General features: G+C 40.0%; 1 protein-coding gene across 2 annotated transcripts in view; it reads left to right on the forward strand.

Moving 5' to 3' along the window:
• LOC137082578 (mannosyl-oligosaccharide 1,2-alpha-mannosidase IA) overlaps nucleotides 1–13660 on the forward strand; it is a 312430-nt gene that overhangs the window by 188171 nt on the left and 110599 nt on the right. For both annotated transcript variants that reach the window (XM_067447843.1, XM_067447844.1), the window contains exon 3: nucleotides 937–1052. In XM_067447843.1, the coding sequence (XP_067303944.1) occupies nucleotides 937–1052 (116 nt within the window). The remainder of the gene's footprint in view (nucleotides 1–936; nucleotides 1053–13660) is intronic.

Genomic DNA, 13660 nt, shown 5'->3' on the forward strand with positions numbered 1-13660 from the left:
GAAGATCTTTTTGATTAAAACTGAGAGATTTCTTTCCCTCTATTGACAGCTATGCAACTGTCATTTGGATATTTCAAAAAGTTCTTAAAGAGATCGTAAAACGAATCCATATGGATCGAGCGGCTTAGTCCAAATTTTCTGGGGACTTGATCGCTTTATGATGAACAGATTTAATTTACTCTTTTATTCACTTGTAAACATTCATCAACTCACATCAGTTGTGGTAAACGGAAGCTCAAGCATAATCACTTGACATGTGAGAACCAATGAGGTTCCTTCTCGTGTTATGCATCACGTTTGAGCTTCAGCGAAAACCAATGAGGTTCATTCTCGTGTTACGCATCATGTTTGAGCTTCAGCGAAAACCAATGAGGTTCATTCTTGTGTTACGCATCACGTTTGAGCTTCAGCGAGAACCAATGAGGTTCATTCTCATGTTACACATCACGTTTGAGCTTCAGCGAGAACCAATGAGGTTCATTCTTGTGTTACGCATCACGTTTGAGCTTCATCAAGAACCAATGGGGTTCCTTCTCGTGTTATGCATCACGTTTGAGCTTCATCAAGAACCAATGAGGTTCCTTCTCGTGTTATGCATCACGTTTGAGCTTCAGCAAGAACCAATGAGGTTCATTCTCGTGTTACGCATCACGTTTGAGCTTCAGTGAAAACCAATGAGGTTCATTCTTGTGTTACGCATCACGTTTGAGCTTCAGCAAGAACCAATGAGGTTCATTCTTGTGTTACGCATCACGTTTGAGCTTCAGCAAGAGCCAGTGAGGTTTGATCAAGCAGGATCAGTTGAGCTCCTGTTCATATTTATTGATCAATGTTTAAATGTGAATAAAAGCCTAAATTAAATATTTATTGTTTAAAAGTCAGAGTCATCATTTAAAGTTGTGTGACAATAATGTATGGTGTGTGTTGTGTTTGCAGGTGGACTTAGAGGGGCTTCTATCGTGGATTCTCTGGACACGCTGTACATCATGGGTCTGATGGAGGAGTATGAAGAAGCAAAGGAATGGGTCCAAAACAACCTGGACCTGAACTCGGTGAGCAAACAGTGTTGGGCTGGATTCACCAGCATTCCTCTGTGGGTTAGCAGCTAAATCTTAGCTCATGTAAATGCCTTCTATTGATCCAAATCTGTGCTGGAATCAATTGACTCTTTTAACCAAAGTCTAGTCCAGGGAATTAAGATAGTTTTTGTACAAATTAAACAATCTTGAGATGAAAGGCATCCGTTGTGGTTTCATCTTAACTGGACTGGTCTTCTCTGTTTGCCGCATGATTGAAAGATGAGGAGGGTGTGACATCTTTAAAAACTCTTCCACTGATAATAGACATCTATCTAATGTAGGCCTAGTCCACACGTACACGGGTATTTTTATTACTGGAGTTTTTACTCCTCCGTTTTAAAAAACAATCGCAACCACACAAGCACGGTTTTAAAAAAAATCTGTCCACATGAGAATGCAAAACTACGCTATGATTGGCTGCCTGATTTCCACATGGGTCCCATCCACGGCACCGATGCACATTGCACTGACTGAGGGATGCCATGGGCTCAAGTGAAACCCTTCTACAAGTTCCTTAACTTTGGACTCAGTGATAGGTAACTGTATATACACAGGTGCAGGGCCGAAGTGGACTGTAATAGCTTCACACACTTGCTTTACTATTTTGTATTACTGCATTCTGGCGCCTTTGTTCTGCAATACAATGAAATAACTGAACATGTATCTATAGGCTATAGCTACATGTGATAAGCGCTGTTAGTAGAGTCCACCGCATAGAATCGACTCACGTAAATCAAAAGGAGATGACGTGGAAAATCTGACGTCAAACAAAGGAGAGAACGGTGCACACTTTGACTTAAAAAGCCGAAATCTCCGGTTTCACCATCTACACGACAACGCTGTAACCGGAGTTTCTAAAAATCGTCACCCTGGCCGGAGTTTTCAAAAAAGTCCGGTTTCAGTAACCAGAGAAAGCGTTTGCGTGTGGACGAACAGCCAAACCGCATAGAAAAAGCTGCGGTTTTGAATAGCCGTGAATAGCCGTGTTCGTGTGGACAGGGCTGTAGAGTGAGAAATTACTCACTGATGGACAGTTCTAAAGGGGGAAACTATTGGTTGCTAGGGTGTTACTAGGATACAAGGTTGTTGTGGTTAGTTTCAATGCTGTTGCTTTGTTGTTCTGAATGGTTGCTTGCAAGGGTGTTGATAGGAAACTGGAATGTTTTGGGTAGTTGCTATAACTATAAAAGTTATAACTTTTGGTTGTTTAGGTGTTCTGAACGGTTGTTAGGGTGTTGCTAGGATATGCAGATGTTTTGCGTAGTTGCAATGCTGTTGATTTGATGTTATAAATGGTTGCTAGGGTGTTCCTAAGATACTTTAATGTGGAGGGTAGTTACTAGGCTGTTGTTAAATGGTTACTTAGGTGTTTTGAATGGGTCTTGTTTAGATGAGGATATTGCAGTTTTTGCTAAGCTGTTGTTTTCTTTTTGTTTGCTTTCCGTTGCTAAGGTGTTCTGAATGGTTGCTAGGATGTTGTTATTATATGCGGACATTGTAGTAGTTGCTATGCTGTTTCTGGTTCTCTTTTTTGCTTTCTGTTCTTTTGATGTTCTGAATGGTTGATTGGGTGTTCCTAGGATACTAGGATGTTTTATGTGGTTGTTAGGCTGTTGCTAAGAGGTTGTTTAGTTGTTCTGACTGGTTGCTACAGCGTTAATATATGCAAATATTGTTGTTAATTTCTATACTGTTGCCGTGTTCTGAATTGTTGTTAGGGTGTTGCTAGGATACTATGATGTGGTGGTTATTTGCTAGGTTGTTGTGAATTGTTTGCTTAGGTGTTCTGAATTGTTGCTAGGATATTTTTAGAATATGAGGATGTAGTGGGTAGTTGCTATGCTGTTGTTTTGATGTTCTGAATATTTGCTAGCGTGTTCCTAGCATACTAGGATATGGTGAGTAGTTGTTAGGCTGTTGCTAAGTGATTGCTTATGTGTTCTGAATGGTTGCTAATGTGTTGTTAAGATATTAGGATATTGTGGTAGTTGCTATGCTGTTATTTTCTTTTCTTTTTTTATCTTTTTATTGTATTGATGTTCTAAATACGTATTAGGGTGTTGCTAGGATACTATGATGTGGTGGATAGTTGCTAGATTGTTGTGAATTGTTTGCTTAGGTGTTCTGAATTGTTGCTAGGGTAGCCTACTGCTAAACTATTAGGATGTTGTGGGTAGTTGCTATGCTGTTGTTTTAATGTTCTGAATAGTTGCTAGTGCACTGTTAGAATATAAGGATGTTGTGGGTAGTTGCTAAGTGGTTGCTTATGTGTTCTGAATGGTTGCTAAGGTGTTGCTAAGATATGAGGATATTGTGGTAGTTGCTATGCTGTTGCTTTCTATTTTTTGTATGCTTTCTGTTGTTTTGATGTTCTGAATAGTTGCTAGGGTGTTCCTATGGTGCTAGGATGTGTTTGGTAGTTGCTATGCTGTTGCTAAGTGGTTACTTGAATGTTCTAAATAGTTGCTAGGGTGTTGCGAGGATACTAGGATGTTGCGGGTAGTTGCTAGGTTGTTGCTTAGGTATTCTGAATGATTCATAGTGTTGCTTGGGCATTGCTATGTGGTTGAGTTTTCTGAATGGTTGCTTGATGGTGCTTACTTGCAAATGTTAAAAAGGTCACCTTAAAAAAAATGTTAATTAATTTTGGTAAATGAAATGATTTTGTTGCAGATGGGTAGGTAAAATAAAGGGCTGGATTGGTACATGTGTGCCAAAAATAGAAATGAGGCATTGATTCACATTGGGTTCTTGCTGTCTAGAAAAGAAGGTAATTTAGTTTAGTTGGGTCGCAGCACTTGCAGTGTTTTTTACTTGAATTTCATAACTCTTAATACGGAGAATTTTGAAAGTGTAAAATGGCTTGTTAAAAACACATTATTTGAGGTGGTGTCATTGCTCAAGCAAAACGGTTTTATTGCATTCTGATGCACGGCGGCAAACTGCTCAGATTTTTCCTGAAGGTTTTTTGGCAGTTCATTAAAGGCACCAGTGGTATTTTGAATGTCGTGCTGGTGAGAAGCCCAGTGGTGCATATAAATGATGCATTCTGATTGGTCTTTCCAAGTGTATATTAATTACACATAAACATGTTCATACACACAGCACATACTGTGTTGAGTATTTCCAGAAACATTACTGTTCTTCTACCAAAGCTCATAAAATGCAATAAATAAAATATACTTCATCATTTTAACTTTCATTTTATGGACCAAGGAGTAAAAAATGTATTTCATGTCCCTTTCTATAATTTACCCCCACCCACGCCCCCCTACACACACACACACATAGAAAGAGCGCCGTAACTGAATGACTGTGTGTCAGGATTGTGCTGAAAGTCCTACAGGATGGGCAATAATGTCTCTCTTTCTCCATCTCATCCAGTGCAGTCCAGTGGTGGTAAAGCAGTGTCTGAGGTGTTTGGTGGCGATGTCTGTCGTGAAGACACACAGTCTAGATTTACTCTGCACACTTTGTCATAGAGGAAGCCAGCTTCATCCGTCACTCCCCGCACACTTTCAATCAATCTCCTGCCGAGTCTTCTCTCTTTAGCTGGCCATTTGCTCACTGATGGAGAGCGGACCACTTCAGCACGTGACTGATGCGTCTGTATCAGTGAGGAAAAGACTTATAGTCCACAGCTCAAAAGTTTAGAGACTGACCGATATATCAGGCAGACCAATCAATCGCTCGACATGTGAGATTAGCATTGAGTATTAGAGCATGGCCAGTCTGAGATGATGGGCACTGTGCCCAAATGACCAAAGTACAAGTGTTAGCGCCCCCTAGTGTGAGTTCAAAGTTTAAAGACAGATGTTTCAATAGATGAATACAAAATGAAGAAGATAAAAAATGTAATAAATAAAAATATGAAATTAAAACATTTGGTTGAATGTATGAATAATATGATAAAAGAAGACAAAATGAAACTGAGTTGAATATACAAATCTAGATGAAAAGTAAATAAATAAATAAATCACTTTGTTTTGAAGTGAGTGAAGTTTATTGTAGCACCTCACCTATCACTCAGGCAGGAGACGGGAGAGGAAAAATCTACACCTCAGCAGTTTTTCTGTTTCTTAATTCGCTCCTCCGCCGACCCGCACCCCGCACCCCGCTACCAATCAGACACTTAAGTGTCTCGCTACATTTCTTGTGCTTCCTGAGCTGTTTGTAGCTCATAAATATGGATATGTATAACGCAGTCTGCAGTCTAAGTGTGCTGGGGTAGTCAGACATTTGATGCATCTGTTGAATGGGAATATCAGACTGACAATCTATTATCCATCCATCCATCCATCCATCCTTTCTGTCTGTCCGCCTGTCTATCCGTCTGTCCATTCATCTATCCATCTATCTATCTATCTATCTATCTATCTATCTATCTATCTATCTATCTATCTATCTATCTATCTATCTATCTATCTATCTATCTATCTATCTATCTATCTGTCTATTAAAGGTGCAGTCTGTCTGTCTGTCTGTCATTCCATCCATCCATCCATCCATCCATCCATCCATCCATCCATCCATCCATCCATCCATCCATCCATCCATCCATCCATCCATCTATCCATCCATCCATCCATTCATCTATCCATCCATCCATCCATCCATCCATCATGGATCTGTGAAATGGGAATATCAGACACCGGGAGACCGCAGGAGGACAGAAGGCCGGTTAAACGGTGGGCAAAATTTAGCGTCGCTATCAGGTCAGAAGGAATGACTTTACAGATCCATCTAGTCAAATGTGATGCAGGACGGATCTTGTAGAACGACGGTGAGATTTGTCTTTCAAATAGCCGTGTCCGTGAGCAGAATGACTCCATGTATTTCGCACTCTCGTGGGCTGGAATGAGCAATTGTGAGTTAATCCTTGCTTTAGCATGAGGCCAAAGCAGGCCAGGAGTGTGTCAAGAGCGTTTATCTTGAGGTCGGGAGAATGAATTTATTCAGGGGAATGAGTCCATTTTTTTGGGGGTTCGAGGCGAATGCAAACAGAGCAGAATCCTAATGACCGTGTTGATACTGCGGGATCGGAGTAATCTGATTAGTTTCATTCTGTGCTGGTGATGTGATTCACTACCGCTCCCTCCAATCAGCCAATCGCAATCTGAACATAAAGGGTAATTGAAGGGAATTTCTGCTCTCGAAAAAGCATTTTCTTATTACCGTCTCTGATTTGATTGCCCTATTCACTCTTTCAGATTCTGAGACGCACAGAAACACGTTCGCTCGCTTGTTGGCGCGGCTGTTGGCGACTCTGACGGTGGCCGATGACAGAGTTGATTAAAGTTTGCAGCAATAGGCTCTGTGACTGCGTCTTCGGCTCGTTAACGTGACTGGCACTGTTTTTTCGAGGTGACAACACTTCGCTCGGCACCTGAGAGTGTTACGAGTGAGGCAGCTAATCTAATTGAGCTCTCAAAAACTATTTCAACACTTATAGATGTTTGAATGTCACTGCGTTAGATTAAAGAGCATGAAGCAAGTGTCAAGTAGTAAAGAAAGAAAGATGTGCACGCACACAAAATTTGTATTATATGAAGAGTCAGTAGGCTAGTATTGTGTGACTGTGAAGAGCAGGTCTGTTCACGCCAAGGACGATAGATATTTATACAGTTCTAAAATATATTCTAAATATAAAAGAATAAGAGTCATGCCACAACTGTAACAATAACGACACAGAGAAACGATACCATTGAAATCTCTTTTAGAAGGATTTTTTCAAGCTGATGGATGATAAAAACATTGACAGCCAATCAGAATCCATCGTGCTTTCAGAGCTCAAAGGATTTAAAGTGGCAGTTGACAAAACTGCAGTGCATGCTTATAATAAACACACATGATCACACATGACACACACATGATGAGTGTCACATGATCCTTCACAAATCATTGATAGGATGATTTATTGCTCAAGAAACATTTATGATTATCAATGTTGAATGCAGTTGTGCTGCTTCATATTTTTATAAAAACGGTCTCTTTTAATCTATTTAAAGCATCCTTCAAATCTTATTGACCCAAACTTTTGAACACATATTACAATGTAATTACAAATGCATATCTATCTATCTATCAATCTATCTATCTATCTATCTGTCTATCTATCTATCTATCTATCTATCTATCTATCTATCTATCTATCTATCTATCTATCTATCTATCTATCTATCTATCTATCTATCTATCTATCTATCTATCTATCTATCTATCTATCTATCTATCTATCTATCTATCTATCTATCTATCTATCTATCTATCTACAGTCCCTGACAAAAGTCTTGTCGCTTATCTATTTTCTAGAAATACCTGATATTAACCTGACTTTTAATTAATTAATTGGTGTTAGAAATAGCTCATATGAAAAGCTAAAACCCTCCCAAATGATGTTTAAATAACTCCTGAAATAAATAATTTTCACAGAAAAAATATTTATCATTTAATCAAGACAGAAAGGTCAAATTTTGGCAAGACAAAAGTGTTGTCGCCTATACAGAAATTGAACAAATTTACTGCAAATACAAAAATATGTCAGCAAATTAAGTTGTGGTGCTGTGAGATCCAAATTTAATATCTTGTATGACTTCCATGAGCTTGAAGGACTGCATCCATGCGGTTTGGATTCATACAATTTATTGATGAAGTCATCAGGAATAGCTAAGAAAGCAGTCTTGCATGCCTCCCAGAGTTCATCAATATTCTTTGGTTTCGTCTTCCATGCGTCCTCTTTCATCCTACCCCACATAATCTCAATGATGTTCATGTCTGGTGACTGGGCTGGCCAATCCTGGAGCATCTTGATCTTCTTCACCTGAGGAACTTTGATGTGGAGATGGAAGTATGCGATGGAGCACCGTCCTGCTGCAGAATTTGGCCTCTTTTATGGTTGGGAATATAAGAGGTAGCTAAGATTTCTTGGTATTTTAGACTATTGATGTTGCCTTCCACCCTGCTGATCTCTCGCACACCCCCATACTGGATGTAACCCCAGACCATGATTTTTCCGCCACCAAACTTCACTGTTTTCTGGGTGAATCTCGGATCCATTCTGGCTCCAGTAGGTCTCCTGCAATATTTGCGGCGACTGTGGTGTAATTCAACAGAAGATTCATCTGAAAAATCCACCTTCTGCCACTTTTCCAGCGTCCATCCTTTTAGCAGGCTGTGGGCCTTGGCAAATGCCACACGGTTTTTCAATTGTCTTTTGTTTAGTGCTGGCTTCTGGGCACTGATTCGACCATGGAGGCCATTTCGAGACAGAATCCGACAAACTGTTCTGGTTGACACAGGGACTTCAGGTGACCAGGTCTCGTGGAGCTCTGCTGCAGTGGAAAATGGGGTGGCCTTGGATTTTCGAGCCAACAAACGGTCCTCTTGAGCAGTTGTCTTGTGGGGTCTGCCTGACCTGGGCTTGTCAAAAACATCTCCAGTCTCTTCAAATCTTTTTTTTATCCTCTGTACTTGACGCTGAGACACATTGAAGGTGTCTGCCACATCAGCAGTGGATCTGGTCTTCAGCCTCTTGATAATCAAAACTTTAGTCTCAGGGTGAATCTTAGGCATGTTTGCAGAGGTCTAGTTGCAGTTGATGTGAAGGTCTAGTGTACTGGGGTGCTTTTTATACACACTTGAGACCTAATTGATCCATTATTAGTCACAGGTGAAGCTCATATGACAAGGTGACAACACTTATGTCTTTGCAAAAATTGACTCAATGGGCTTTACCAAGCTGTGAATATTAGAATACTTTTTGAAAGTTTAGTTTTTCACTGAAACATTATCACAAAAGCTGGTGGGATTAAAATGAGCCATTTCTTGTAAAAAAAATCTTGATTAGAAATATATTTCAGCGGCACTTTAGGTCAATTTGTACACAAGCGACAAGACTTTTGTCAGGGACTGTATCTATCTATCTATCTATCTATCTATCTATCTATCTATCTATCTATCTATCTATCTATCTATCTATCTATCTATCTATCTATCTATCTATCTATCTATCTATCTATCTATCTATCTATCTATCTATCTATCTATCTATCTATCTATCTATCTATCTATCTATCTATCTATCTATCTAATCCAAATTCCAACTCATGAATTAAAAGAGACAATTATTAAAGGTGCAGTGTGTAATATTTATGAGGATCTATTGACAGAAATGCAATGTAATATACATAACTATGTTTTCAGTGAAATATAAAGACCTTACTTTAACTGTTATGTTTTTTTTACCTCAGAATGAGACCTTTCTATCTACACACACTGCAGGTCTGCTTAAAGTGACGTCGCCATTTTGCACCGTCATGTTTCTACAGTAGCCCTAAACGGACAAACTGCTCTACAGAGAGCTAGCTACTCTCTGCTCTCTCAGATGACATTTTTGTCCTTTGTCAGCCACCGTAGCTTCTCCATGTGCTTTGAAAAAGAGAGGTGTGCGGTGGTTGATTACAATTCACAACCTCACCACTAGATGCCGCAAAAATGTAAATGAACTTTAATGAAATAAATAAACTAAATGAAAGTAAACCGCGGGCAGCCCCTCACGGACGACTGCCTGCACACACATAACAAACCATAAACAAAACTCAACATAAAGTCCAGGCCTGGTCCTCTCTCGTCCTTGACTGGTGTCGCTCGTCCTTATATGCCTCCGAGCTCCTTCATGAGAGGACTCGAGACCGGTGTGACTCGCAGGTGACACTCTTCTGCAATCACGTCCCGGTCTCACTCGTTCACCTCGCCACAATTACCAATTCAGAACACGCGTGAACAGACACACACACACACACACACACACACACACACACACACACACACACACACACACACACACACACACACACACACACACACACACACACACACACACGTCTGGTTTACTATCTATGTGGGGACTCTCCATAGGCGTAATGGTTTTTATACTGTGCAAACCGTATTTTCTATCCCCCTACGCTGCCCCTGCCCCTAAACCTACCCATCACAGGAAACATTCTGCATTTTTACTTTCTCAAAAAAAACTCATCCTGTATTATTTATAAGCCTTTTAAAAAAAGTGGGGACCGTCAGCTGGTTCCCACAATGTAGGTAATCTCAGGTTTTATTATCCTTATGGGGACATTTTATTATCCTTATGGGGACACAATGTAATATAAACAAGGGTACACACACACACACACACACACACACACACACACACACACACACACACACACACACACACACACACACACACCTAGTAATTCCCATTAAAATGAATGAGAGGTCATATAAAGGAGTCAGACACCCAATGTAAGATATTTAGAGCTGAATTTACAGGTTATGCATGCAATTTTTTATTTTTTTATTTAGGTTGAAAGAATGTGCTTAAATTATAATTTATTTATTATTTATTGATCAAATCTAATAATTTAAAGGTAAATAAAACATAAAAAAATCTCCCAAAAGAATTTCCCCCTTTTTTAAAGTATAATTTTAGGGCTTCAGATCGTTATTAAGTACGAGGGAAGAATGTTTAATGTCAATCAGACAGCCTGTTTGTGTGTATACAGAATATAAATCAGACTACCATAACCAGCATAAACCTGCCTGTAAATTCATGTCGGCCATTTCAGCGGAACGGTTTTGGATTATTTTTTTTTTTTTTGAAGTGGTCAGCATCCACTGTGAGCAAAGCTCTCTTTTCTGCAGCGTATCTGCCCATCTCTCCTCGGATCCCTTTGATTTGCTGAGATGGTGTGTGTGTGTGGTGAGCAAAGCTGACATGAGTGTCCTCTTCCTCTCCGGTTCAAATCCGGCACAGCAGCACAAATGGAAAAGCATTAATGAAGTCCTGCAGGCTGTGGATGGACAGCTGTCATTGTCTGCATCATACTTTACTTCTGCTTCCTCCTCTTTCTTTTCTTCTACAGTGGAGGCTTGTTGCTATGGAAGCTCTGTTAGATTCAAAGGAAACAAACCACCTCAGTGCTCTTCTCCACCGCTGGCAGAGTCTTCAGTCAGGGTTGTGCTGAAATTACAATTGAAGAATTGGCTTCTTTTCAAATCACGGTTATTTGAATTAATTACAACAAAGGAAGGTGAATTATGCTTGATGCTTGAATTGATGCTTGCTGGGAAATGCTGTTTTCTTCTCTGGAACACAAAACTTAATTTTAAATTATTAAAAATGACCCTCAAAGGAACTAAACGAATATTTATATACAGGTGGATCTCAAGTTATAAAGTCTGCATCTCAAGTTCAGTAAAAATGTATTGAAAACTATTCAAATGGTGTGCTACTCATAACGTGATTTCTATTTCAATCAAATTGAATCTAAAAAAAATGATTAAATAGTTTTATTATTACTTCTACACTATCATGGTATGTTGTTAATATATCTTTAGCTTTTATTTTTATATATTCTGTGATTTTACAGGTGTAAAGGTTCAGATTTCTCATGCTTCTCATGCTTCATGTTTCATGCCTCTGGGGTGTCAGTTTCGGTTCGGTAGAGTAACTAATTGGTACTATTGGTGGTGCAATGACTAGGAAATCTGAGCCTGAGATTAATAACTGATGTTTGAACACTTTACTGCAGTCTGTAGTCTTTTACTTAAAGGTCCCATTCTTCGCGTGTTTTCGTAGCTTTGATTATGTTTACAGTGTGCAATATAACATGAGTTCATGTTTCGCGTGTAAAAAAACACAGTATTTTTCACACAATTTACGTATCTGTATACCGCTGTTTTCTCTGTCCTAAAAACGGCCTGATGATTTCCTTGTTCTATGAAGTCCCTCCTTCAGAAACAAGTTCTGATTAGGCCAGCGCTTCCCGCGCTGTGTTTGGACAGCAGCGTAGTGCACGTTGCACGGAAAGGTCCCGCCTCTTAGGGTAGATACGCGCGCTCAATGTTATTGCAAAAATGTCTATATTTCCTTATCAATTTGAGTCGGAATCAGACCCGGAGAATATCGAAGAGGATCGATTACAACCTGCTCAGGAAAGACTTTTGCTGGATGTTTCAGAATGGTAATAATAATAATAATAATAATAATAATAATGCGTTCGATTTATATAGCGCTTTTCAAGGCACTCAAAGCGCTTTACATAGAAGGGGGAAATCTCCTCAACCACCACCAATGTGCAGCATCCACCTGGATGATGCGACGGCAGCCATATTGCGCCAGAACGCTCACCACACACCAGCTGATTGGTGAAGAGGAGACCGAGTGATGAAGCCAATCAGGAGAGGGGGATTATTAGGAGGCCATGATGGACAGAGGCCAATGGGCAAATTTGGCCAGGATGCCGGGGTTACACCCCTACTCTTTTTGGGATTTTTAATGACCACAGAGAGTCAGGACCTCGGTTTAACGTCTCATCCGAAAGACGGTGCTCTTTGTCAGTATAGTGTCCCCATCACTTTACTGGGGCATTAGGACCCACACAGACCACAGGGTGAGCGCCCCCCTGCTGGCCTCACTAACACGGTAAGCTGTCTATTCAGTAGTTTAAACTGATCATTACAAACACCAACAATCGATGGTGTCTGAATGAATTACTACACTTTTATATGCTAAGTTTTTCGGATTAGTTTCAATTACCATCTAATGTTAGTTAACAAAGCTAAACAGCGTTGCACTTTGTGTCATGAGTTACATAAACTGTTGAACGGACCGACTTAAATAATAAAATACACTTACCGGTTGTGGTCCATAAACAACGCCTTCTCTGCGTTATCTTTTAAGAATAATCTTTCTGCGAATCCGGCATTAAACTGATTGAGATTGAGGAAGCAGTCCTCAGCAAAATGTGCTGCTTATAGTTTTAAATAGTGATTATAATTTTCCGGAACCGAGTTAACCATAAACTGTAGCCATTGATCTCTACGTACAGCGTCCGTGGAAAGGCCAAACAAAGGTGATTTGATGGATTTGAAGGATGAAAATAACAGCGTTTTAATGGCATGACGACAAACACACTCTACAAAAACAACGCTTCCTATTCTCGACCTGCGAGAGCAAAAGGACAACGCCCCCGAATTTGCGTGTTCTTGTGGGCGGAGGGTTCGTCAACAAACGGTTTTAGTTGCGTCATTAAAGCAGGAAGTGCAGCGGTGTAGTGCAAACCGGCCGTTCGCTGTAGGCTTTAAAAGGGAACTTCTGTTAAATAAAATATCTCGCTTGGCATTGAACTTTGAGCTTTATAGTTTTACAGGTATTATTTATGCTCTAACAGCAACATTTCACACTAACTAAAGTCTGAAAGATGGAATCGCAAAGCACTCCTTAAATTCAGAAAAGGATTGATATAGAGCAGTGAATCAGAAAGGACATATATTGTAGTGTAAAGCACGCCACCACTGGACTCTAGAGCAGTGACACATGTTCTCTAAATGGCCAATCCCGCTTCTCTGTCTGGCAATCTAATGGACGCGTCTGGGTTTGGAAGTTTCCAGGAGAACTTTACTTGTCTGACTGCATTGTGCCAAGTATAAAGTTTGGTGGAGGAGGGGTTATCGTATGGGGTTGTTTTTCAGGGGTTGGGCTTTACCCCTTAGTTCCAGTAAAAGGAACTCTTAATGCTTCA

The sequence above is a fragment of the Pseudorasbora parva genome, chromosome 7, assembly GCF_024679245.1.
Source record: "Pseudorasbora parva isolate DD20220531a chromosome 7, ASM2467924v1, whole genome shotgun sequence".
NCBI classification, from domain to species: Eukaryota; Metazoa; Chordata; class Actinopteri; order Cypriniformes; family Gobionidae; genus Pseudorasbora; species Pseudorasbora parva.